This window comes from Elephas maximus, chromosome 4, assembly GCF_024166365.1.
Source record: "Elephas maximus indicus isolate mEleMax1 chromosome 4, mEleMax1 primary haplotype, whole genome shotgun sequence".
NCBI lineage: Eukaryota > Metazoa > Chordata > Mammalia > Proboscidea > Elephantidae > Elephas > Elephas maximus.
In genome coordinates, this window is record NC_064822.1 from 100123569 (window position 1) to 100149256 (window position 25688).

General features: G+C 38.8%; 1 protein-coding gene across 2 annotated transcripts in view; it reads left to right on the plus strand.

The window, feature by feature from the left end:
* ANO6 (anoctamin 6) overlaps positions 1–25688 on the plus strand; it is a 230105-nt gene that overhangs the window by 142579 nt on the left and 61838 nt on the right. For both annotated transcript variants that reach the window (XM_049882896.1, XM_049882897.1), the window contains 7 exons: positions 3149–3214; positions 4263–4550; positions 4766–4879; positions 7577–7692; positions 12822–12956; positions 16849–16954; positions 20702–20762. In XM_049882896.1, the coding sequence (XP_049738853.1) occupies positions 3149–3214; positions 4263–4550; positions 4766–4879; positions 7577–7692; positions 12822–12956; positions 16849–16954; positions 20702–20762 (886 nt within the window). The remainder of the gene's footprint in view (positions 1–3148; positions 3215–4262; positions 4551–4765; positions 4880–7576; positions 7693–12821; positions 12957–16848; positions 16955–20701; positions 20763–25688) is intronic.

Here is a 25688-nt window from a genome sequence, read left to right on the forward strand (position 1 = left end):
GTGTCTGCATTTTTATGTGGAAGTGGGCTCTTGTAGCAATTCAGATGTTGGGCAGCCATGGTGAATGGCAGATGTCCATTACAATGGCAGTGAAACACGTGAATAAATGTTCCACCCCTTCTGTATTAAGAGAAAGTCCTAGGTGTCTGGATGCTGAAGTTCTCAGTAGTTTCTCTATAGCAAGGAGCCCTGGTGCCACAGTGGTTAAGCACTCGACTGTGAACCGAAAGGCTGTTGATTCAAACTCACCCGTCGCTCCCTGGCAGAAAGATGTAGCAATCTGATTCCTTAAAGATTTACAGCCTTGGAAACCCCATGGGGCAGTTCTGCACTATCCTGTAGGGTTGCTATGAATTGAAATCGACTTGACGGCAACAGGTTTGTTTGTTTTTTCTGCATAGCAGACTGTTCACATTTTTTCTTTGAATCTTCAGCATTTTGCAGAATGCTCAGAAAACGGTGGGTTTTCAGGAAATGTTTGTAGAACGAGTTTATAAGTGCTCGTTGAGTTTATTCTTTCAACACACATGTACTAGGCACATGCTCTGTGCCAAACACTACGTTGAACACTGTTTTCAGGGTCAAAAATGTTTTTTCTTAATAGTCAAGAAAGAAGCAATCAAGGACTGGGCTACCATGTAAGAATCAAACTATTAGGATCTAGAGTACAAAAACACTGCTTAGATAAGAAGCAGGGTAAGTCAGTCCTTCCTGAGTTGACACTTGGCAGGCCAGGGGTACAAAGGGTGGAAAAACTTAAGTATTACAGAGATGGCATAGAGTCCCTGGGTGGCAGAAATGGTTAAGTGCTCGGCTGCTAACTGAAAGGTTGGAGGTTTGAGTCCACTCAGAGATGCCTCAGGAGCAAGGCCTGCTAAGCTACTTCCAAAACATCAGCCACTGACCTTATGGAGCACAGTTCTGTTCTGACGCACACGGGGTTGCCGTAAGTCCATGTTGGCTGGATGACGACTGGCTAGACACGGTGGGGATGGAGGGGGTAGACAGTCCCTGGGAGTAGAGTGGAAAGGCTGCACTTCAAACTGTCCTCACTCTCACCTGACTCTGGCATTTCTAGGCAAGTTGCTAGTTCACTTTTAGGGAAGTTGTAATGCTTACTGCTTTTTTTTTTTTCCTAAGTTACTCTATGTTTAATTTGTAGCAAGCAATTAAATGTGTTAATTTGTAAAGCTCTTAGAACAATGTCTGGCATGCTGTAAGTACTATATAGTTGTTTATTAAATAAATAGAAATAAAGCAATATTTTGTTTCTCATACCTCCACAAAATATGTTAGGGATTCTACCTGGACTCAAGTTTAGCCAGTCAAATACCAGGTGTAAGTGATGACCAGGAAGGGGCATAATCCCTGGTCATCACTTATACCTGGTAAGGAGGGGCGAAAGAGGGAGTCATTGCTTAGGGTACACTGAGCTTCTGTTAAGGATGATGGAAATATTTGGAAACAGATAATGGTGATGGTTGAACAATTGAATGACGTGATGAACATAATTGACGTCACTGAATTGTATATGTGAAGAATGTTAAGATGGCAAATGTTTGTTAAATATATATTTACCACACACAGAAAAGTACTAGGTGTATTCTTATACCTTTTGACCCTTGGCCTTCTTCATACAGCACCATCTACTTGACATTTATTAGATGCTTCCCATGTCCTGGCACTGTCTATAGCATGACAGCTAGTACCTCCTCTGCTTCTTCAGTTGGCTGATGTTCCCTGGGGAAAGCAGTCTGACTGCCAGGCTCTCTGCATTACCCAGGCCTGGACCCAGTCATTCTGCTCTTTCTTGTTAGCTGTTTGATGCTTTTCTGAAGGTTAGAAGAATTTTTTTTTTGTTCCCATTCAGCTTTTTCAGTTGCCTTTAGTAGAGGGTTCTTCCATTTTACCGTCTGTCATTAGTAGAAATGGGCATCCTAGTCTGTGTACTTCATGTAGCTTAACTCATAGAATCCTCGTGAGAACCTAAAAAGGTAAGTCCACAGATGAGGAAAACGAGGCACAGAGAGTTTACATTCCCTGCCAAGGGTCATAGAGTTGATAAATAATGGAACCGGAATAGAAACCCAGGCAGTCTGGTTTCAGAGCTCATGTTCTTAATTAACCCCTATGTCCACCTATTTTCTTTCTTCACAAAGGCAGTAAAAACTGCTTCATCATCAAAAGTCCTCTTTTAAAAGGTCAAACAAGTCTCCACCTGAATATGCTTCCCTTACGGCTTAGGGCACAGCTTGACAAAAGCCCAGCCAGCAAGAATTTAGCATCAATAAGTATATTCTGGAGTCCCTGGCTGGTACAAATGGTTAATGCACTCAGCTGCTGACCGAAAGGTTGAAGGTTCAAGTCCACCCAGAGATGTCTCAGAAGAAGGACCTGGTGATCTACTTCCCCAAAATCAGCCATTGAAGACCTTATGGGGCACAGTTCTACTCTGACGCACACAGGGTCGCCATGAGTCAGAGCAGACTTGATGGCAACTGGATTTTTTAAATATATTCTACATATTTTTAAATGGCTATATGATGTGCCATTGTACATGCCTAGTTTCTGTAGATTTAGGTGTTTATATTTTTGTGAATGTGTCAATCTTTGCAGGAGAAAAATTTCATTGACTTTTGCCGAAATTGTGTTGTTTCGCTGAATTTGGTCAAGGCATGCAGAGATGAAATGTACGCATCCAGTAATTGAACCATTTGAAAGTCTAAAATGGAAATAAAAATTTAAATCTGAATTGTTAGTTTTAAGCTTTGATTAACTCTGGAAAGTGGTGTCAGTGAATGGGACTCAGAAAGCTCCGTTTGTGTGAAACCTCTTATGAGCAAAAAATTCTCTGGGATTGTGCCAAAGCAGAGACTTTTATGCACCTAAAATGGCTGAAAACCCATGGAGACAACCAGGGACCTTCCAGAGTGCTAAAGGGATCCAAGTATATTCAGCAGTATTCCATCTGAGAAATCAAATTCCCAAGAGTTACCAATAGCAAGAGCGGTTTCATTGCTTCTATTCCATTTGGAACGGATGTGTCTCTTCATCAGGTCCAAACTGGTTTGGTTTTATTGTTTTTCTAAACAAAGCTCTGGCTTGGTAAGACTAAAGGCCTGACATATATTTCAATTTCTTTTGGCAGAGGAAAAGACGAGCATATGAGTCTAATCTCATCTGTGATGGCCTGCAGCTAGAAGCAACTAGATCAGTAAGTACTGGGCCCTTTGAGCCCTTGGCTGACCATTGCTCGTTGGAACCTGCGTGCCACTTGGAATGCTGGATGGCATTTGAAACTTGCAGCCTGGCCACATCTTAGTCCTGACACTGGAAGAGGAATGTATGAAAATCTGCCTTATAGAATGTATATTTGCTTCTGATCGAAGCCGGTAGATCTTTTTTAATAACCAAAGAATGTGATAATGAACATGTGTCTGAATGATTGTATTTTCTTCAATCTGAATGATGTGGAGAGCTTTATGGAACACTAGGGAAGGGAGCGTCTGCATTTTTACATTTTCTTCTCTTAGGAACCTTGTCAACTTTTATCTTTGTATTATACAGGTAATACAGCTACATTAAAAAACTAGAAAATGTGAGAATAGTGAAAGTAAAAATCGTCTATATCTTAATTCTCTAGAAATAATCTATAGTCCTTTTAAACCTTTTTTCCCTTAAATATATACATTTTTCCCTTTCAAAAAGTGGAATTATTATTTCACAGTTTTATGATTTCTTTACTTGACTACATGGTAAATATATTTTTATATCAATAAATGCCAATCTTTGACATCCTTTCTGTGACCATATAACATGCTGTTGAAGACATATAATAAATTAAGTATTCATTTTCTAGGTTTATGAAATAAAAAAAAAATTTTTATTACACTAAATACCACTGCATGGAATATCCTAGTGTTTTTATTTTTAGTCAGCTAATTCGGATGCAATGTGCAACAATTGACAAGTTTGGTTTTCTTCAATTAAAATATTAGTAATTTTATAAAAGAATGACTGTGATAAGGATTTGAATTCCTTTTTCAATAACTCAAACTATGAAACTATCTTTAATATAAAAACATGATGGTTTGCAAATCTATTTTTATTATATTTTTACTTTAACTTGTGTCATAGGTCTCTTTCTGTGTGTGTTTTTTCCCTTTTTTAACTATCAACAACGTAAGAAAATTCTGTGTTTTAAACTGACAGTGAAAATAATTGGCTTGATTTCCTGGTCTGTTTCTTTTCTTCCAATATAGGTTTTGGATGACAAGCTTGTATTTGTAAAAGTACACGCACCTTGGGAGGTGTTATGCACGTATGCTGAGATAATGCACATCAAATTGCCTCTAAAACCCAATGATCTGAAAACCCGGTTCTCAGCCTTTGATAGTTTCAACTGGTTTACCAAACTCCTCAGAGTGGATGAAACTCTCATCAAGCCAGAGCAAGAGTTTTTCACTGCCCCATTTGAGAAGAACCGGATGAACGATTTTTACATTCATGATAGAGATACCTTCTTCAATCCAGCCACCAGAAGCCGCATTGTAAGTCTAAACCCAAATTAGTTGCTATCTTGGGATGATTTGGAACCTCTGTTGAATAATTAGTAATTTGGTTTGGTTGGTTTATTTTTGTTTTTAAAAAAAGCTGTCAAAAATTAAAAAATAAGTATGCCTGCAGGTTACTGTTACAATAGTAAACAATGAATGCTTATAGTTACACTGTATAAACCACACACTGTATTTTGGAATCTTTTTAGGTTTACTTCATCCTCTCCCGGGTCAAGTATCAAGTAAGGGACAACGTTAACAAGTTTGGGATTAACAAACTTGTAAGCTCTGGCATCTACAAGGCAGCTTTCCCTCTCCATGATGTAAGTCAAATGGCAAAGATGAAATAAAATGCCAGGTATATACTCTGGTATCGACAGTAGTGAAGAGCTAACCTCCTTGACCTGAAGTTTCCTTCTTGCTAAAATAAAGATAATACACTGCAAGATTACAAGCTCCTTTAGGGCAGGAACCATATTGTTTTGTCCACTGCTGAATCCCAGGCATAGAAGAGATGCTCGGTTTATGTGAGTAAATGAATGAATGAATAGCATCTCTTCCACACCTAATGTATGAAGCAGTGCAGATTTTATTTAAGAGCATGGATTCTGGCACTGGAGTGCCTGCTCCACCAGTGTCTAGCTAGGTGACCTTGCAAAAGTATTTAGTGTCTCTGTTCCTCAGTTTTCTCATCAATAAAATACGTGTAATAATTGTTACTTAACTCATAGAGTTGTTATGAGGATAAATTAATTCATGTAAAGAGTTAGAACCATTCCTAGCATATAAAAAAAAAAACTATTTAAGTGTTAGGTAGAGGGCCAATGAAAACGCAGGAAACCCTCAATGAGATGGATTGACATGATAGCCCCATCAATAAACTCAAACATACCAGTGATCAGAAAAATGGCACAGGACTGGGCAATACTTTGTTCTTTTATACATAAGGTCACAGTGAGTTGGAACCAACTCACCAGCAACAGCAAAGAATAAGCTGTTTTCATAATTACTGACAGATGTTATTATCAACTAAAAAGCATTAGTTCTTTGTATGCAAGATACATGTTAGACCTTCTCATTTATCACTTTCTTAACATAGAATTTTTCCTCCTGAAATACAGTTTTCAAACTATAACCTAGAATATCTCAGGATTTTTTAAAGACACTGTCAGGTGGACAGACAGCAAATTCTTGACATTTTTTAAGGGCTACATTCTGAGACTTTAACAAGTTCTGAAATTCAGTAGTGCTTTGCTAGCTGATAACATCTCCCATGAAATGCAATTTTAAAAATGTGACCACCTCAGACCCTAATGATTCCATAAATGCAGGAACATCATATCCAAAGCAATTTGAAGAAATTCTGTCAGAGAAATAAATTAAATGCTATATTATATTGTATTCTTAACTTTTGTTACATACACTATCAATAAGGCCCCTGGACCTTATCGGGTGAATCTATAAGACCAAAGAAAGCAAAGAAGGAGAGTGATAATTGCTACTTCATAGTACATGTGTTTGTGGATGAAGACAATATTTAAATATATACTATATAGCATAATGGAAACCCTGGTGGCATAGTGGCTAAGTGCTGCAGCTGCTAACCAAAAGGTCAGCAGTTCAAATCCACTGGGTGCTCCTTGGAAACCCTATGGGGCAGTTCTGTCCTGTCCTATAGGATCGCTATGACGGCAACTTTTTTTTTTTTTTAAATATATATAAGAGAATATAAAATTAGGATGGAAGCAGAATAATTCTGGTTGAAGTAGCTCAGTAAGCTTCTTCAGGAAACAGCTTCTTGATACACGTGGATACGTAGAGAGCCAGGAAGCTGGGTAGGGAAGCAGATGCTTAGCTTCCTGGCCGTGAGCAGTGTAGTAGTCCAGCCTGACAACCATTGTGTTTTAAATCGTGCCCCAGCAAAATTACTGATTACAGCATGACGTGAACTCTGGGGATACGTGTGTATAGCTGTCATGAATATTAATCTGGGATGCCATGGTTCTATAGTACTTAGTTGGTTCTGCCTATTCCCAAGCCTTTTCCACTAAAGATCCCTTCTAATTCTGGTGGTCCCCTATCTGGGCTAGGGAGTGATCCTGTGCAGTATTTGGAGGGAGGTGAGTAGAGCTCTGGATCCATTGTAAGTCTTGTTATTGTTGTTTGGTGCCATCCTGTCAATTTTCGATTCATGGCGACCCCATGTGACAGAGTAGAACTGCCCATAGGATTTCCTAGGCTATAATCTTTACGGGGGAGCAGGTCTCCAGGTCTTCTGCTGCTGAGCGGCTGATGGGTTTCAACTGCCAAACTTTTGGTTCGCAACCAAGCACTTAACTGTTGTGCCACCAGGGCTCCTGATTCTAATGCTTGCCTGGGTGTTAAACCAGTTGTAGTACAGGAAGAAGGAAAAATGAATCGACGGGGGAAAAGACTGAATTTAAACAGAGGCAGGAGGTTTCAATTATTTTTCTCGTGAATAAGCTAAGTGTCAAACATGATGTTGAGCTTCTCTGTTTTCTATATGTTGTCACAAAATAACTGCTGAATTGGGGGACAGGGAGGCCTGGGTTTAGAAATGACCCTGCCACTCACCAGCCAAGGCCCTGGTTTTCCCAGGTGTCCAAGAAAGGCACTGGATTCTCACGTGTTCCTCCATCATGATGATTTTGTAACTTAGGCAGCCCAGGGTTTCATTGTTTAGGACTGTCCCACTTGTCATAGGGGATTAAGCATCCCTTGGGTACCCACCAAGACCCTGCAGTGCTCCCCAGGATTGTAACAGCCAACCACCCCTCACTCTGCATTTGCAGGTGGCTTCAAAGAGGATAATAGTACCCCTGGTTCAGAATCACAAAATCAGATGGTATTTTCATCCCTTCCATCCGGTGAGGGCCCCTTATTCACAAATGACTGGGAAGTATTAGTACCAGAGAATACCAAATTAAACACAAGTTTAATAAACAGATTTGTGAAAATTTGATTATTTTGATGCTCACCTGTTTCCTTCTGCTTCTCAGTGTCAGTTCAACCACCGATCAGAGGATCCCAGCTGCCCTAATGAACGATACCTTTTGTACAGGGAATGGGCTCATCCTCGAAGCGTATACAAAAAGCAGCCCTTGGACCTTATCAGGTGAGCTGTTGTAGAGAACACTCCAGTGGGAAGCAGGAGAAAGCATCCTCACGTGTTCATGCTTGGTGAGCTGCTAGAGATCCTGACCCCCAGCGTCAGCCTACAGAGTCAGGTTCTTAAAAAGTCCAGGGACTCCACACCTTTGAGCAGGCAGTACTGAGCTACAAGCACCAGCCTGCCTATCATCCAGATGTAGGGAAGCTTCAGAGCACTTATATCTCAGAAATAGTGGCTCAGAATGTGGCCCTAAGAGGCTACCTCCAAGAACATGGTACCACTTCAGCAAACATGATCTCCAAGCCTTTCCAGGATACTTCTGAAGGATCAAGAAGAAATAGGGAAAGAGAATCCATTGAGTAGCAGCCTGAATGCTGGCACTTTGTGTTTTAAAGTTAGTCTGTTAATCTTGTTATTTTTATTTGTATAATACAGTTTTATAAGAAGGATATAACCTTTGTTCCCAATTTTAAGAGATTTCGTAGATTGCTTTTATAGTAGAGTTGGTTAGCACTAAAACAGTAATATCTTTTAGTTATGAATGAGTTATTGGATAAAATAAACTTCCTATGATATACATAGTTTATATCTTTGAACGTATAGTTTTCTACTACAAACATTTTAACAAGTGTAACTCCCTGGAATGAATTTATTCTCATATAAAGGTTATATTTTGACAGACCTTAGAACTATTATAACTGGCCTATTAAGATTATAGGAAAGCACTTGTCATGTTTAATACTTTTAACTAGAAACTCAACGTTGTAGTGACACGGAGTAAATGTAGATTACATATGTAGATATGTAATAAATTATTCACAGATTCCACATTTGCAAATTTGCCTACTCTTATAACCCCAAAATCAGTAATCAGTACTCACTGTACCTTTGTGGTCATTGTAGACATGCACACGCACAGAGTGGGAAAAAATTTGAGTCACTTTATGTGCACATTCCCAACTGAGGTTGAGCGGGCAGTCCTCTCCCTTCTTGTTTCTGCTTTCATTCTATAAACAAGTGTCCTTTTCACAGTCTACTTAGTGCCATGCTTTTCCCATTTTTGTTTTTTTTGTTAGTGATTTCGCTGTTTAAAATGGCCGCCAAGTGTAGTGCTGATGTACTGTCTAGTGTTCCTAAGTACAAAAAGGCTGTGATGTGCCTTACAGAAAAAATGTGTGGATAAGTTTCATTCAAGCATGAGTTCCAGTGCTGTTGGCCATGATTTCAGTATTAATGAGCCAACAACATATGCTAAATAAGGTGTATTTAAACAGAAACACATATAAAGCAAGCTTATATATTGATCAATTGATGAAAATATTGTGACTAGAGGCTTGCAGGAACCTAACCCAGGACTTCCTGTAGGAGCGATAGTTCAGTACCACTAGTTCAGTGTTCGCAGCCGCGTTATAGAACGTGCCTACCAGGAGTAATGAGGATCAACTGTATATAAATTTTCACTGTTTTCCTTGTCTGTCGAATAAGATATAATGACTAGCTCAGAGTTTGTCTCCTCAAAGCACTGATGTCAGCTACTCTCCAGGAGCTTATGTTGTTTGAACGAGGCTAGTATACTGAGCACTAGAGAAAATGAGAGACCAAAAACAAACCAAATGATCACTTCTGATCAAAATGAAGAAAACAACAGAGTGATGGGTTGGGGGAGGAGGAGTCAAGAATGAGGACGTGACCTAAGAGCTGATACCCGAATAGTGAAAACCAAAAAAAAAAAAAAAAAAACACCTATTGCTGTCAAGTCGATTCTGACTCACAGTGGCCCCACAGGACAGAGTAGAACTGCTCCATAGGGTTTCCAAGGAGCTGCTGGTAGATTCAAACTGCTGACCTTTTGGTCAGCAGCCAAGCTCTTAAGAACTGTACCACCAAGGCTCCTGAATAGCTTTGAGGATTTGGGAGAAGTCATTCCAGGAATAGGCACAGCTTATCCAATGGCCCCAAGGCACAAATACACTTGGCAAGTTTGAGGAAATACCAGTACTAATGAGAAAGAGAATGGTAAGATATGAAGTTAGAGAGCAGGAGCCTGGTAAGGAGTTTATTTTTTATCTTAAGTGCAGTGAGAAACGTCACAGGTTTCACTGTATCTGGTTCCCTGTCTTTTGTCATGCTAGCATGAATGATCATTGCTTGGGCTCATTTCATTAGGGATTTGCCAAATGATGATATTCTAAATCCCTTCCTCATTTATTAGTTGGATTACTTTCATAGACACTTTCATTAACTCTTTGAAAACCCTATAGAAAAAGATATTAAAATAGAATGTTTACATCTCTGTAAATATTTAAGGTTAACATTCACGTTAAATTTTCCTTTGATCGATGCCCTTTTATGATAAACCTATAACATCTGATGGCAGAGTAGTAGGTTTAATGGAGTCCAAATGATTCTTTATGATTTTGGTAAAGTAATTACCCACTATTTTATTTCGCTAATTGTTCCCTGTTCAGGGAATTCACACTGGTTGCTGGTCCACATGTTTCTTCCCTTCATTGCATCCTATTTGTGACCCCTTGAGCATCCATTCTGTTAAGCCTCTATCTGTGGTTTCCAGGGCATACCAGCAGAGAAAATGAGCTCTTTCCAAAAAGCAAACCAAACAGAAAAGAGCAACTTGGAGGAAACAGATGTTGCACAGGAAGAAAGGAAACTTCCCCCCAAAACCTCTCTTTATTACCCAGAGTCATAAAGGAAGATATCGTATCCATAAGACAAGGGCAGGATTCTATACAGGAAGATGACCATTCTGAGACTGAAAAGTAGCTCCTGGAAATTAGGAGTGGAATAGAACAGAAATATCTAAGAGAAATACTAGAAAATGAAACTGAAGAAGTTGTGCAGAACATAGAGAAAAAAGATAAATTGATAGAAAATGAAAGAGGGAAAAGATAAGAAAAATTGGATCATTCCAGGGGGTCCCATGAACAAATAATAGTAGTACCAGAAACAAGAACAGAGGAAATGTAGAGATGAAATCAGAGAAATACTTCAAGAGAATTTCTCAGAACTGAACAACATAAAAACATGAGTTTCCAGAAGGGAAGAGTCTACTGAATGCCCAGCATAGAGGATGAAAATAGAGCCATCAATTCACTACGACATGAAATCTCAGAACACTGGAGGCAAAGAGAAAATCCTGTGAGCCTCCAGAGAGGAAAAACAGGTTTCATGTGAAGGATCAAGACTTAGGATGATGGCAAACTTCTCGATAACACTGCAAGCTAAAAAAAAAATAGAGGAGTAACTTGAAAGTTCAGAGGAAAATTGATTTTTCAGCTTAGAATTCTGTACATGGCCAAACTGTTAATTAGTGTGAGAATGGAATTTTCACAATTTAAAACGTGTGAGGTAATGGGGGAGGTACCCCGCCAAGAAAGAGGAAGACATAAGATTTAGAAGACAGGGAGCCTAACACAAGAGAGAGAGCCAGGGAGCTCCCAGGATGGCAGCTCTGCAGCAGGGCTAGAGAGCCACTGATCCAGATTGGAGGAGATCTGAAGGGATTTGTTGAAGGTCAAACTGATAGAAAACCTCATGTGTTTAAACATGCTGAGAGAATTGCACAATTGTGGGAGAGTCTGTGGTTCAATAAGCGGTAAGTACCCAGAAAACCAAGCAGTGAACAAGACAGTTATTGACTGCAGGAAAAACAAAATATGGGTCAGGAAATGCAAAATAATCATAGCAGATGACTTGATTCAGCTGTGAAGTACTGTTAACAGAATCAAAAATAATGTAGAGCAGGCATGTTGATCTCCCCAAGATAATAAGGCAACTACGTTGAGAGGACGGAAGAGTGGAGGTATGGTTGCGTAGGTGAGGCAGGGGTTGAAGGAGAGCTTAATCCTCGTCTTCCAGAGTAGAAAGTCGATAAATGATAACATAAAACTGAGAAATCAATAAGCAGCGCTGTAAGCATCTTATTTAGCAAGGTGGAGGTGAATAATCAAGGAAATCAGCTAACACAGTTGAAAGTAGATGCTTCTGGGAAATGGGGAGGTAGCTGGGGACTGCTCTTTTTTATTGTCAGCCTTCTAGAACTATGTGACTCTTTAATGGATGTATACTCAAAACTTTGATTAAAAAAATCAAAACTGAATTTTTAAAAATTGATGTTAAGAATTGGAATGTTTTTGGCAGCTAAAGACAATGATGAGAGAATATTGCATTTGAAGGATCCCCATTATTCCTAGCCCTTCAGCAAGAACTAGGAGAGAGCTTTTGGTTTAAGATTCAAAAAATCTTTCTGACCTTGTCACCTACCATATAATGGGGATGCCTTAGGAAGTTATGAACTCCCTGTCACTGTAAATATTCAAGTAGAGACTGTCTGACCAGCTCTGTAAATATGGCAGAATCTTTTTACTATCCTGGAAGTTGGGCTGGGAGACGTCTAAGACACTTCCCAATTTTAAATGTGTCATTTCAAGGATGGATAGTTGGTAGGATTGTATTAGAGAAAGTGTAACAACAAAGAGGCCAAGACATCTCAAACCCCCTGCCCGGGCTCTTCTCTCCCAGGCACCGTCCTGAGCCTGCTGTTTGCCTGCCATCCATGACCCAGACAGCAAAGCCCCAGTTACATGGAAATAAATGTGCTTTGTTTCCCATCTCCTGATGCCATACCCGTGCACTACTAACTAGTATTCTTATCAGTCACTTCTTGCCCTGATTTGTGATTTACATTGTATCTTCCCTCCAAGGAAGTTCCCTACATAAATAAAGGCAACTGTAAGCTGTTATTTGTGTTCATTTGTTTCGTGCATATTAAGAATCATCGGTTGGAGAATGTGTGAAATCTTGCTCGTCTTAACAAAGGATGATGGGGAAACTCTATTTGCTCCCTGTTCGGCATTTTCCCCTCCCTTGGCCCTATACTGATTTACTTTGCTTCGACAGGCTAACCAATGATCAGTACTTGGCTACATGTAATCTACTTTTTGTTTCATCAGTAGAATTCATAGTTGGCTATAAAAATGAATATGTTTTAAGTGTGCATTGAGCCAGAGGTTAAAGCTTAAAGCCTCCTTTATTTAAAATCAGAAGTTAACATTAGGATGAAGGCACAGAGTGCTTATTTGCGTCTTCCCTAAAAATAATTTGTCTTTCTTCAGGAAATACTATGGAGAGAAGATTGGAATCTATTTTGCTTGGCTGGGCTATTACACACAGATGCTTCTGCTGGCAGCAGTTGTAGGAGTGGCTTGCTTTCTCTATGGATATTTTAATCAAGATAACTGTACATGGAGGTAACCTCTGCTTAATCCTTGGTGCCATGCTGAAAAGTTGACTAGACCAAAAGTTACTTTCCGGGGTCTTAGACTATTTTAGTAAAACAAGGCTTACTGCAGACCACGTGTTGCATCAGATGATTTATCCCTTTTGTTCTGTGTATAGTAACTAAGTGAACTGGAAAAAATTTTTTCTTAGGTAATCCAGCCCTGTCTCTGACAGGAATATTACCCTTAGGAAGCGTTCCAATATTTGAAGACAATACTCTGTTTGAAAAAGAAAGGAGGACTAGAGAGAGGATTGTCCTTGAACTTCTGCCCCCAGAGGAATGCTTCACTCAGCCCTACAGATGTGAGCCAAGAGCAGCTCCGATTTCTTCAGCGTTGCAGTGGTGGCAAGACTGGTGTAGCTTTTTCTTCTGCACTTAAAAATAACTTTTTTCATGCATAAAGAAATTCCTGTTGAAACACTAAGTGGCCCACACTTGTTTGATTTTTTTACCTTTCATTTTAAAAATTAGCCATTAGGATGTTAGGGAAAAAAGTGATAAAAGAAGTAGGTAGTGCTGGGTGCTTGAATTCAAACACCAGCTGCACTGTCTGAAGGAAGTATATGGGTGGGAGAGCACTCTGAATTTCACCATCGCTGGGCTGAATTGGGAGCCCTGGTGGTAGTGAAGAGCTACAGCTGCCTACCAAAACGTTGGCAGTTTGAATCCACCAGCTGCTCCCTGGGAACCCTATGGGGCACTTCTCTGTCCTGTAGGGTCGCTATAAGTCAGAACTGACTCAACGGCAATGGGAGTCTGAATTGAAGAGCCCTGATGGCACAGTGATTAATCACTTGGCTGCTAACCAAAAGGTGGGTGGTTCGAACCAGCCAGCTGTTCCCTGGGAAAAATATGTGGCAGTCTGCTTCTGTAAAGACTAGAGCCTTGGGAACCCAGTGGGACAGTTTCTACTCTGTCCTATAGAATCACTATGAGTCAGAACTGACTTGATAGCAACGAGGTTTTTTGTTGTTTTTTTTAAGCCTGAGTCGTGTTGTTCTTCCCCTGCTTCTAGTGGTCTCAGCCTCCAGAAGGGATGCAATACTAAGCCAGGCGTTTTCTCTTAATCATCTGGCCTCCTTCCAGGTGTGACAGCCAGATCAAATTTTCTGGGCACCAGTGATGAGCTGATCAAATTTTTCCAGCTCTTAGCATATCAGCCTGCCTCCCAAGGCAGGATGCTTACTTATACTGCAGCCGAGATGTAGCAGCATAATTACCTAATCTATTTAACAGAAGACTCCAAGTTTTGTACCCATTACAGCTTCTCAGGTAGAAAGCTGCAAAAGGTCTTTGAAGTACTCTCCCCTCATCACTAAAAAAGAGTTTTGGGCCAAAAGCTGAATGTTGATACCTTTTGCCTTATTTGTCTTTGGCTTCTCCATTGTTTTGAGTATTGTTCAGCCAAAAAATGCACTGCAAAAATATGCTTTCTCAAAACAAACAAACAAAAAACACTTTCAAAGTTGCAAAAGCTGTATTTTTATGGGGTTCTTGAGTGGTTGTTTTTTTGTTGTTGTTGTTGTAATTCATTTTATAAAATCACCATGAAAGCCACACCACGTATTTCCTGTAATACCACACAGTTTAATTTATAGAAAACTGGATTAGGGTTTTGAGGACATACTCCCTGTGCTCGAAACTCTTTGGACTTTAATTATTTAAACTTTTTTAAAATTTTAAATATTGAAAATATTCATTTTACATAGTTTCAGTCAATTTTATTAGCTATTGGGTAGATACATGAGGATAGAATATATACTTAAGGTATAAGGAATAATGATCTACCACCTAAAATAAGAAAAGGAGCATGCTTGCTGCTTACCAACAGGTTGGAGGTTTTTACTCTACCCAGAGGCACCTTGGAAGAAAAGCATGGCGATCTACTTCTGAAAAACCAGCCATTGAAAACCCTGTGGTGCACAGTTCTACTCTAACACACACGGGGTCACCGTGCATCAGAATCTAATCAAGGGCAACTGGTTGGTTTGTTTTTTCAATAGACATCCCCTTTCTTAATTTTTCCTTGTAAGTTTTTCGGTCATCTTCTTTTTAATGCCTACTGATATTGCTGCTTCATCCACCTGCCATGTTAAGTAATTCCTGATGATTGTCTTAAACAGACACCCTGGGGATAGGGCTGTTCACACAGAGTGAGCTCTGAGATTGGTCAAATAATGACAAGTCCTGAGAATGGAGCTTTTTTCTAGGAGCTGCCAGACAGGTCAAGCAGTGATAATTCTCTGGAGATGGGCTTTTTGAATAGCTCCAGATCCCGTCTGCCCCCTCCAGTGGCTGCTTAGGCTGCGGTTTTTCACAGCTACCTTGGTTGCAACACTATTGGTTTTTCAAGCTCCTGCAAAGCTGGAGTGATGGGGATAGACATAGGGCAAGTTAAAATGCCACAAAGCTGATACTCGTATAAAGATAGTGTTTTTCTCAAATAAATGGTTCTCAGATCACTGCAAGCCTTTGATTCATTTCAAGTTCTGAAAAGGCTGATTTTTGACAACTTTTTCCGGTGTTCTCATTGCTTTTATGGAGGAGGGAATTTTCAGAGATCCTTACTTGGCCATTCAGGAAGCACTTCCCATGCCCATTTATTTTTACCGAGTTATTTGCAGGGCCATCTAACTGCACAGCCCCAGCCCATTGACATAGGGACCTATGTGAATGGCTTCTCCTAGAATTGATTCGTGTATGATATGATTATAGGCTCAATTTCATGTTTTTTCTGTAGGATATTCCATTGTACCAGCCCCATCTATTAAAATGTTTATTCTCACCTTACCGTTTCGCAGCGCCAGCTCTGTCATCAATCACTTTTTATATATGCAGAGGTCTGCTTCTAAACTCTTACTTTGCTGTGTTGGTCAGTTTTTCTTAACCTAGCCTATGCCAACAGGGACTTGATCTTCAGGAGTGTCTTTCTTGACTGTTCTTAGGCTTCTGCTCTTCCACTGAATTTATAGTTCAAATGGAGGAGAACAGATACCTTTAAGCACTGATTCTTCTAAATCATGAATTTAGTGTATGTATCCATTTATATGGGTCTTCTTTAATGTCTTTCAGGATGGTTTTATAATTTTTTTCCACATAAATCTTATACGTTTTGAATTAGATTTATTCCTCGTTGCTGTTGTTGGTTGCTGTAGATCTGACTCTGCCTCATAGCAGCCTCGTGTGACAGAGTAGAAGTGCACTATAGGGTTTTCTTGGCTGTAATCTTATGGAAGCAGATCACCAGGTCTTTCTCCCACAGAGCGGCTGGGTGGGTTTGGTTAGCAGCCAAGCAATTAACCATTGCACCACCAGGGCTCCTTAGATTTATCCATAGGTTCTTTATATTTTTTAAAGTATTGTAAGTGATACCTTTTTTGAAGAATTATCTTCTAATTATAGGGACACAGTTTCACAACTCCTTTTTGTATATCGATTTTGTGTCCAGCAAACTTACTGAACTCACGGATTAATTCTAAAAAGTTCAGTAGATTCTATCGAGTTGTCTGTATATAGACAATCCTGTCATCTGTTAGTAATGACAGTTTTCTTTCTTCCTTGCCAATCTCCATGTTTGTGTTTTCCTTGACTTACTGTGCTGGCAAGGACTCGCAACTGAAAGGAAGTGATGATAGCAGAACACTTTTTATGGTTCCTGATAGAATTACTTTCAGCACTTTACCATTAAGTATGATGTTCTCTATAGGTTTTATGTAGCAAGGCTTTATCGGGCTAATGAGGCTCCCTTTTATTAGCTTTCTAAGAGGCTTCATTTCGTTTGTTATCATAAATGTATATTGAATTTTATTATACTGCTAGCCTATTTATTTAATTTTTTGATCAATTTTTTTTTTCTTTAGCAAAGAAGTGTGTAATCCTGATATAGGCGGCAAGATCATAATGTGTCCTCAGTGTGACAGGCTTTGTCCATTTTGGAGACTCAATATTACTTGCGAGTCCTCGAAGGTAATTTTTTCTGTTATTCCAAACATTTGCCTATAATGAAAGAATTTGAGTTTTTTCGTATTAATAATAATTTTATTACAACATAGAAATGATATTGTACTGAGAAATCCAGAAAGGTATTTCTCAACTAAGCTTCAAAACGTGGTTGGGTGGTATGGAATGTGTGGGTCTCTTCCTCATTTACAAATAATAAACTGAGATTAAAAGCTTTATCTAAAGTTTCATGGTGAAAAAAAAAGTTCCATGGCAAGTCAGTGTGGAAGGGTAGAATCATAACTATTTGAACATTTCAAGTAATCAAGGCAGAAATTTCAAACTCAGCTTATCTCATAAATTCTTTTTAATAAGTTTACCATTATTTTTCTTCATTCAAGTGAGTAGGAACCTGAAATTTTTACTTCAGTTTTCCTCCTTTCAAGTGTGTTGAAATTATGCTTGGATTTTTAAAGACCCTAAATATTCACTTTGTCTCAAAACATTCCTACGGCACATATCTGGCTCCCCTTATACATGCATGGTCTTGAGCCCTATGAGCTCTTAAAATCCAAGAGGTTAGGATGCTGGAGGGAGTCTACTGACTGACAAGCAGCCAGAAACTCTAGACAGAAAGAAAGAGGGTCTGAGAGTTTTCCTGACAACTCCGACATACTATATCTTCCTTGTCATATTAATCTCTCTATCCCATTGTTCTGCCATGAAAGTTTAGAAAATTCTGCGTACTCAGAATATTCCAATCCACTCCATGTAAGTCTGATAGATTTTTAACTGAACGTATTGCTGTGGTAATAGTACCACTTTCTATTTAATGATTTATGAAGTTCTTGTACTTATATTATCACTTTTGACACACACGACAGCCCTACAAGATAGGCAGAACAGACATTATATCCACTTTACAGATTAAAACACTGAAGACCTCAGAGATAACTAATTTGCTCAAGCTCACCCACCTAGAAACTGGGAAAGCCAGAAACTGACTGCAAATCTGCACTTCTTGCCGTTGCTACGTTCCTGGTGGGGTGTGATCTCTGTGAGGCTGATGGTGGCACCATGCACGTCACTCTTCAGTCCAGCTCTATGTTGGAAGAATTGCTTCACCAATTAATTAAGAGGATTGCAGAGTATTGTCAACATGGATTTTTAAATGTAATTTGTAAATTAAAGTAGATTATATTGTTGTTGTTAAGTACCATCGAGTTGAGTTCAACTCATAGTGACCTATGTGACAGAATAAAACTGCCCCATAGGGTTTTCTAGGTTATAATCTTTATGGGAGCAAATTGCCAAGTCTCTCTCTCACAGATCTTCTGGGCGAGTTTGAACTGCCGACCTTTCAATTAGCAGCTGAGCACTTAACCATACTACTCCCCCCAACCTAGAAAAAAATTCTAGACTATAAATACCTGTCAGATCATACGTAGTAAATGAAGTTAGTAAGAGGGAAGCTGCCTTCCAAAGATGGTGACTTATAAATTAAAGGTCTCTAGTTAGCACACAAGGAGCCCAGGTGGCACAGTGGCTAAGCAGTTGGCTGCTAACCAAAAGGTCAGTGGTTCGAACTCATCAGTCTGCTCCATGGGAGAAAGATATGGCAGTCTGCTTCTGTAAAGATTACACCCTTGGAAACCCTATGGGGAAGTTTTACTCTGTCCTATAGGGTTGCTATGAGTCAGAATCGACCCAGTGACAACAGATAAATGGGTAGTTAGCATGCATCCCAACACACTGGATTTAAGGCAAATGCCAAAGATAATATCAAGGCAAACTGTACTTCACAAAAATACAAGTGAAAATACCATTTTCCCTAAGAATTTCTCCCCCTCATCACACCTCACCCTACTTCTTTCTTTTCTTCTGCTCCCACCTACCCATCCATAAGGACATGATTTTCAAATGTGTCCCTGTGAGCATTTTTTTCCCACTGTTTTGGAAAAACTGAATGAGTTTGGTTCTATTCCAGTTTCCTAAAAGATCCCTTGAGTGTTGTCATAATGGTTTACAAAGGGGATAGAACACAGGAAAGAATATGAGTAAAAGGAGGAAATGAAACAAAAAAAAAGTTAGAAAAAGAGCCACCTTTTCCTGCTTTTTGTTTGCTGGCTAATCATTTCTTTCTTCTTTCACGCATACATTTATTTACATATTAATTTCTAATTCCTTCTTTTGGAAAGAGACGAAGTATTACCTAATCAACATATATGCTAAAGGGGTTAACAAAATAGAAATAGAAGTATAAAAGCAGGACCAAGAAATGAGTGTACAGATAACGGAGATTAATATTTTTGTTCTGTGATTGAGGTTTCCTAAGTAAGGTTCTTAGCATTCTGGCTGACAAGAATTGTTTTTTGTTTTTTGTTTTTTTGCATTTGAAATGTTTGCTTTTATCACCTGTAGCTTCTTTTTCTTCTCAGCCCCTGTCTTCTTAGCTTTGATTATGATCTATCATAAAGTAGATATAAGATATAATTTATAGACTAGTAAGTGTAAAATGCTCACTAATGAAAAATTAGTAACTAATTGAAAGACTTTCCAGGAAGTCATAGAGGGAGATAGGCTATTTATATACTAGCAAACAGATGGGCCTTATCAGAACTAGTGAATGGACCATTCTTCACCCAGGCATGTCATTTCTTTATTCATGATCATTTGCACTCATTTTAATGTTGGCAAAAGCACCTGTGCCCAGTGGAAGCGTTTGTCAGTGAGGATAGAGCCACCATCTTTGGGTTTGAGGAAACACCATTCCTGTGAGTCTTCCTCTGAAGGAGAGCCATCTCAGAATAAACCCCAGGTTTGTTCTCTTGGAAAGAAAAGTGGGAATCCTATAACTTATTGCCAGTCTAAGATGATAAAACACACATATGTCCAAAAGTTGCTTGAAGTCATTGAACATAGAAAGCCATAGCCCTTCCTCGAATTCACTGTGATAACTCATACAGATAGGCTGTTATTCAGAAGCCTGATAGAGGCTTTCAGCTGAGTGGAGTCTTACCAGCTATACCAGTACCAGTTAGCATCAAGTGGACTCCAACTCATAATGACCCCGTTTGTGTCGGAGTAGACCCATGCTCCATAGGGTTTTCAGTGGCTAATTTTTCAGAAGTGGATCACAAGGTACTTCTTCTGAGGAGCCTCTGGGTGGATTCAAACTTCAGGCTTTCAGTTAGCAGCCAGGCATCTTTGTACCTCCGTGGGACTCCTAGAAGCTGTAACTATTCCTTTCCCGGATCTGGAATGATTCTGTTGGAAAAGACTGGTAAATGTAGTAAAAGTTGTTTGCTTTTTAAAAACAAAAAATCCCATCTATGAATATGTTGTCAATATGGTGATTGTCGAACTAGGTGTCAGCTTTAAAAAGAACTACAGGTAGTCCCCAGTTTAGAATGTATTCAAGTTATGACAAACCACATTTACAGCTGTCTATTTTTTTATTTGTATTTTTACGTGTATGTATATATTAAAATATATCTGTAAGTTTATGTGTTTCCAATCCCCAAAGACAAAGATAGTATTTTTAAAGATACTGGCAATAAAAGACAGTAATAATAAAAACTAAAAAAAAAAAAAATATTGGGTATCTGACTGAAGTCCAAACTGATTTATGATGGAGTCATCACAACAGAACCCTGTCATAACTCAGGGACTACCTGTATCTTCAGACTGTAGAATACAACAAAGCATTGCATAGTTGCTGAATCCTAGTGAGGGAAGAACATTTATTTATTTACATGTCATTATGTCTTACAGAAACTGTGTATCTTTGACAGCTTTGGAACCCTAGTCTTTGCAGTATTTATGGGAGTTTGGGGTAAGTTATAATCATTTTATTCTGTTCACTTACGACATTTCCTCTTAACATAAAAATAAATACAAGATCATACATGAACTCAATTTAATTGTAGTATATAGTTTTTTTTTTAATTTTTGTTCTTTAAGTGAAAGTTTACAAATCAAGTCAGTCTCTCACATAAAAATTAATATACGCCTTGCTATATATTCCTAATTGCTCTCCCCCTAACAAGACAACACACTCCTACCCTCCACTCTCTATTTTTGCGTCCCTTCAGCAAGCTTCTGACCCCCTCTGCCCTCTCATCTCCCCTCCAGACAGGAGCTGCCAACATAGTCTCATGTGTCTTCTTGATCCAAGAAGCTCACTCTTCACCAGTATCATTTTCTATCCATTAGTCCAGTCCAATCCCTGTCTGAAGAGTTGGCTTTGGAAAAATGGTTCCTGTCTTGGGCTAACAAAAGGTCTGGGTACTATGACATCCGGGGTCTTTCTAGTCTCAGTCAGACCATTAAGTCTGGTCTTTTTACCAAAATTCGAGGTCTGCATCCCACTGCTCTCCTGCTCCCTCAGGGGTTCTCTGTAGCATTCCCTGTCAGGGCAGTCATCGGTTGTAGCCAGGCACCATCTAGTTCTTCTGGTCTCAGGCCGATGTAGTCTCTGGTTTATGTGGCCCTTTCTGTCTCTTGGGCTTATAATTACCTTGTGTCCTTGGTGTTCTTCATCCTCCTTTGCTCCAGGTGGGTTGAGACCAATTGATGCATCTTAGATGCCTGCTTGCTAGCATTTAAGACCCCGGATGCCACTCTCCAAAGTGGGATGCAGAGTGTTTTCTTAATAGATTTTATTATTCCAATTGACTTAGATGTCCCCTGAAACCATGTCCCCAAAGCCCTGTCCCTGCTACACTGGCCTTCAAAGTGTTCAGTTTATTCAGGAAACTTCTTTGCTTTTGGTTTAGTCCAGTTGTGCTGACCTCTCCTGTATTGTGTGTTATCTTTCCCTTCACCTAAAATAGTTCTTATCTACTACCTAATTAGTGAAAACCCCTCTCCCTCCCTTCCTCCCCACTCTCGTAACCATCAAAGAATATTTTCTTCTCTGTTTATTTTTCAAGATCTTATAATACAGGTCTCATACAATATTGTCCTTTTGCAACTGAGTAATTTCACTCAGCATAATGCCTTCCAGATTCCTCCATGTTATGAAATGTTTCACGGATTCATCACTGTTCTTTGTCAATGCGTAGTATTCCATTGTGTGAATGTACCATAATTTATTTATCCATTCATCCGTTGACGGCCACCTTGGTTGCTTCCGTCTTTTTGCTATTGTAAACAGTACTGCAGTGAACATGGGTGTGCACATATCTGTTCGTGTAAAGGCTCTTATTTCTCTAGGATATATTCCAAGGAGTGGGACTGCTGGATCATATGGTAGTTCTATTTCTAGTTGTTTAAGGAAGCGCCAAATAGATTTCCAAAGTGGTTGTACCGTTTTACATTCCCATTAGCAGTATATAAGTGTTTCAGTCTCTCCACGACCTCTCCAACATTTATTATTTTGTGTTTTTTGCATTAATGTCAGCCTTATTGGAGTAAGATGGAATCTCATTGTAGTTTTGATTTGCATTTCTCTAATGGCTAATGATTGTGAGCATTTCCTCACGTGTCTGTTAGGTACCTGAATGTCTTCTTTAGTGAAGTGCCTGTTCATATCCTTTGCCCATTTTTTAATTGGGTTATTTGTCTTTTTGTAGTTGAGTTTTTGTAGTATCATGTAGATTTTAGAGATCAGACGCTGATCGGAAATGTCATAGCTAAAAACTTTTTCCCAGTCTGTAGGTAGTCTCTGTACTCTTTTGGTGAAGTCTTTGGATGAGCATCTGTACTCTTTTGGTGAAGCCTTTGGATGAGCATAGGTGTTTGATTTTCAGGAGCTCCCAGTTATCTAGTTTCTCTTCTGTATTGTTAGTAATGTTTTGTATACTGTTTATGCCATGTTTTAGGGCTCCTAGCATTGTTCCTATTTTTTCGTCCATGATCTTTATCGTTTTAGGTTTTATATTTGGGTCTTTGATCCATTTTGAGTTAGTTTTTGTGCATGGTGTGAGGTATGGATCTTGTTTCATTTTTTGTAGATGGATATCCAGCTATGCCAGCACCATTTGTTAAACAGTCTTTTCCCCCATTTAATGGACTTTGGGCCTTTGTCAAATATCAGCTGCCCATATGTGGATGGACTTATGTCTGGATTCTCAGCTCTGTTCCATTGACCTATGTATCTGTTGTTGTACCAGTACCAGGCTGTTTTGACTACTGTGGTGGTATAATAGGTTCTAAAATCCGGTATTCTTTTTCATTAATGCTTTACTTATCTGGGGCCTCTTTCCCTTCCATTTGAAACTGGTGATTTGTTTCTCCATCTCATTAAAAAATGTCACTGGAATTTGGATTGGAATTTGATTATATCGATAGATCACTTTTGGTAGAATAGACATTTTTACAATGTTAAGTCTTCCTATTCATGAGCAAGGTATGTTTTTTCCACTTATGTAGGCCTCTTTTGGTTTCTTGTAGTAGTGTCTTCTAGTTTTCTTTGTATAGGTCTTTTACATCTCTGGTGAGACCTATTCCTAAATATTTTGTTTTCTTGGGGGCTTCTGTAAATGGTATTGATTTGGTGATTTCCTCTTTAACATTCTTTTGTTGGTGTAGAGGAATCCAACTGATTTTTGTATGTTTATCTTGTACCAGATATGCTGCTGAACTCTTCTTTTAGTTTCAGTACTTCTCTTGAGGATTCTTTAGCGTTTTCTGTGTATAAGATCATGTCATCTGCAAATAGAGATACTTTTACTTCTTCCTTACCAATCTGGATGCCCTTTATTTCTTTATCTAGCCTAATTGCTCTAGCTAGGACCTCCAGCACAATGCTGAATGAGAGTGGTGATAAAGGGCATCCTTGTCGGGTTCCCAGTCTCAATGGGAATGCTTTCAGGCTCTCTCCATTTAGGATGATGTTGGCTGTTGTCTTTGTATAAATACCCTTTACTATGCTGAGGAATTTTCCTTCTATTCCTGTTTTGCTGAGAGTTTTTATCATGAATGGGTGGTGAACTTTGTCAAATGCCATTTCTGCACCAACTGATAAGATCATGTGGTTCTTGTCTTTTGTTTTATTTATATGATGGATTACATTAATTGTTTTTTTAATGTTAAACCATCTCTGCATACCTGGTATGAATCCCACTTGGTCATGGTGAATTATTTTTTTTTGATATATTGTTGAATTCTGTTGGCTAGAATTTTGTTGAGGATTTTTGCATCTAAGTTCATGAGGGGTATAAATCTTTAATTTTCTTTTTTTTGTGGTGTCGTTACCAGGTTTTGGCATCAGGGGTAAATATTAAGGTAAGCACAAAGGAGACTAACAATCCAACACATCAAATAAAATACAAAAAAAAATAGAGACTCAGCAGAAACAAAATTAACAACAACAAATAAGAGGAAAAGACAATATATAATCTACTCAGCACAAAAAATTAAGTGGGAAAAAGAAACAGTCAACAACACACAAAAAAGCAATCAAAATGACAGCATTAAACTAACACCTATCCATAATTACGCTGAATGTAAATGGACTAAATGCACCAATAAAGAGACAGAGAGTGGTAGAATGGTCATGGTGAATTATTTTTTTTTTGATATGTTGTTGAATTCTGTTGGCTAGAATTTTGTTGAGGATTTTTGCATCTAAGTTCATGAGGGGTATAAATCTTTAATTTTCTTTTTTTTGTGGTGTCGTTAACTGGTTTTGGCATCAGGGATATGCTGGCTTCGTAGAATGAGTTCGGTAGTATTCCGTCCTTTTCTATGCTCTGAAATACCTTTAGTAGTAAGTGGTGTTAATTCTTCTCTGAAAGTTTGATAGAACTCTGCAGTAAAGCCGTCAGAGCCGGGGCTTTTTTTTTTTTTTTGTGGGGAGTTTTTTGATTATGTTTTCAATCTCTTCTTTTGTTATGGGTTTATTTAGTTGTTTTGCCTCTGTTTGTGTTAGTTTAGGTAGGTAGTGTGTTTCTAGAAATTCGTCCATTTTTTCTAGGTTTTCAAATTTGTTAGAGTACAATTTTTTGTAGTAATCTGATATGATTCTTTTAATTTCAGTTCGGTCTGTTGTAATATCGCTCATCTCATTTCTTATTTGGGTTATTTGCTTCCTCTCCTGTTTTTCTTTTGTCAGTTTGGCCAAATGTTTATCAATTTTGTTGAGTTTTTCAAAAAACCAGCTTTTGGTCTCGTTAACTCTTTCAGTTGTTTTTCTGTACTCTATTTCATTTAATTCTGCTCTATGTTTTATTATTTGCTTTCTTCTGGTGCCTATGGGTTTCTTTTGTTGCTCTTTTTCTATTTGCTCCTGTTGTAGGGATAATTCCTTGATTTTGGCCCTTTCTTCTTTTTGTATGTGTACATTTATTGATATAAATTGACCCCTCTGCACTACTTTGGCTGTGTCCCAAAAGTTCTGGTAGGAGATGTTTTCATTCTAATTGGATTCTGTGCATTTCTTCATTCCATCATTCATGTCTTCTATAACCCAGCCATTTTTGAGCAGGGTATTGTTCAGTTTCCAAGTGTTTGATTTCTTTTCCTTGCATTTTCTGTTACTGATTTCTACTTTTATGGCCTTATGGTCAGAGAATATGCTTTGTAATATTTCAATGTTTTGGATTCTGCTAAGGCTTCTTTATGACCTAATATGTGGTCTATTCTAGATAATGTTCCATGTGCGCTGGAAAAGAAAATATACTTGGCTGCTGTTGGGTGGAGTGTTCTGTATATGTCTATGAGGTCAAGTTGTTTGATCGTGGCATTTAGATCTTCCATGTCTTTATTGAGCTTCTTTCTGGATGTTCTGTCCTTCACCAAAATGGTGTGTTGAAGT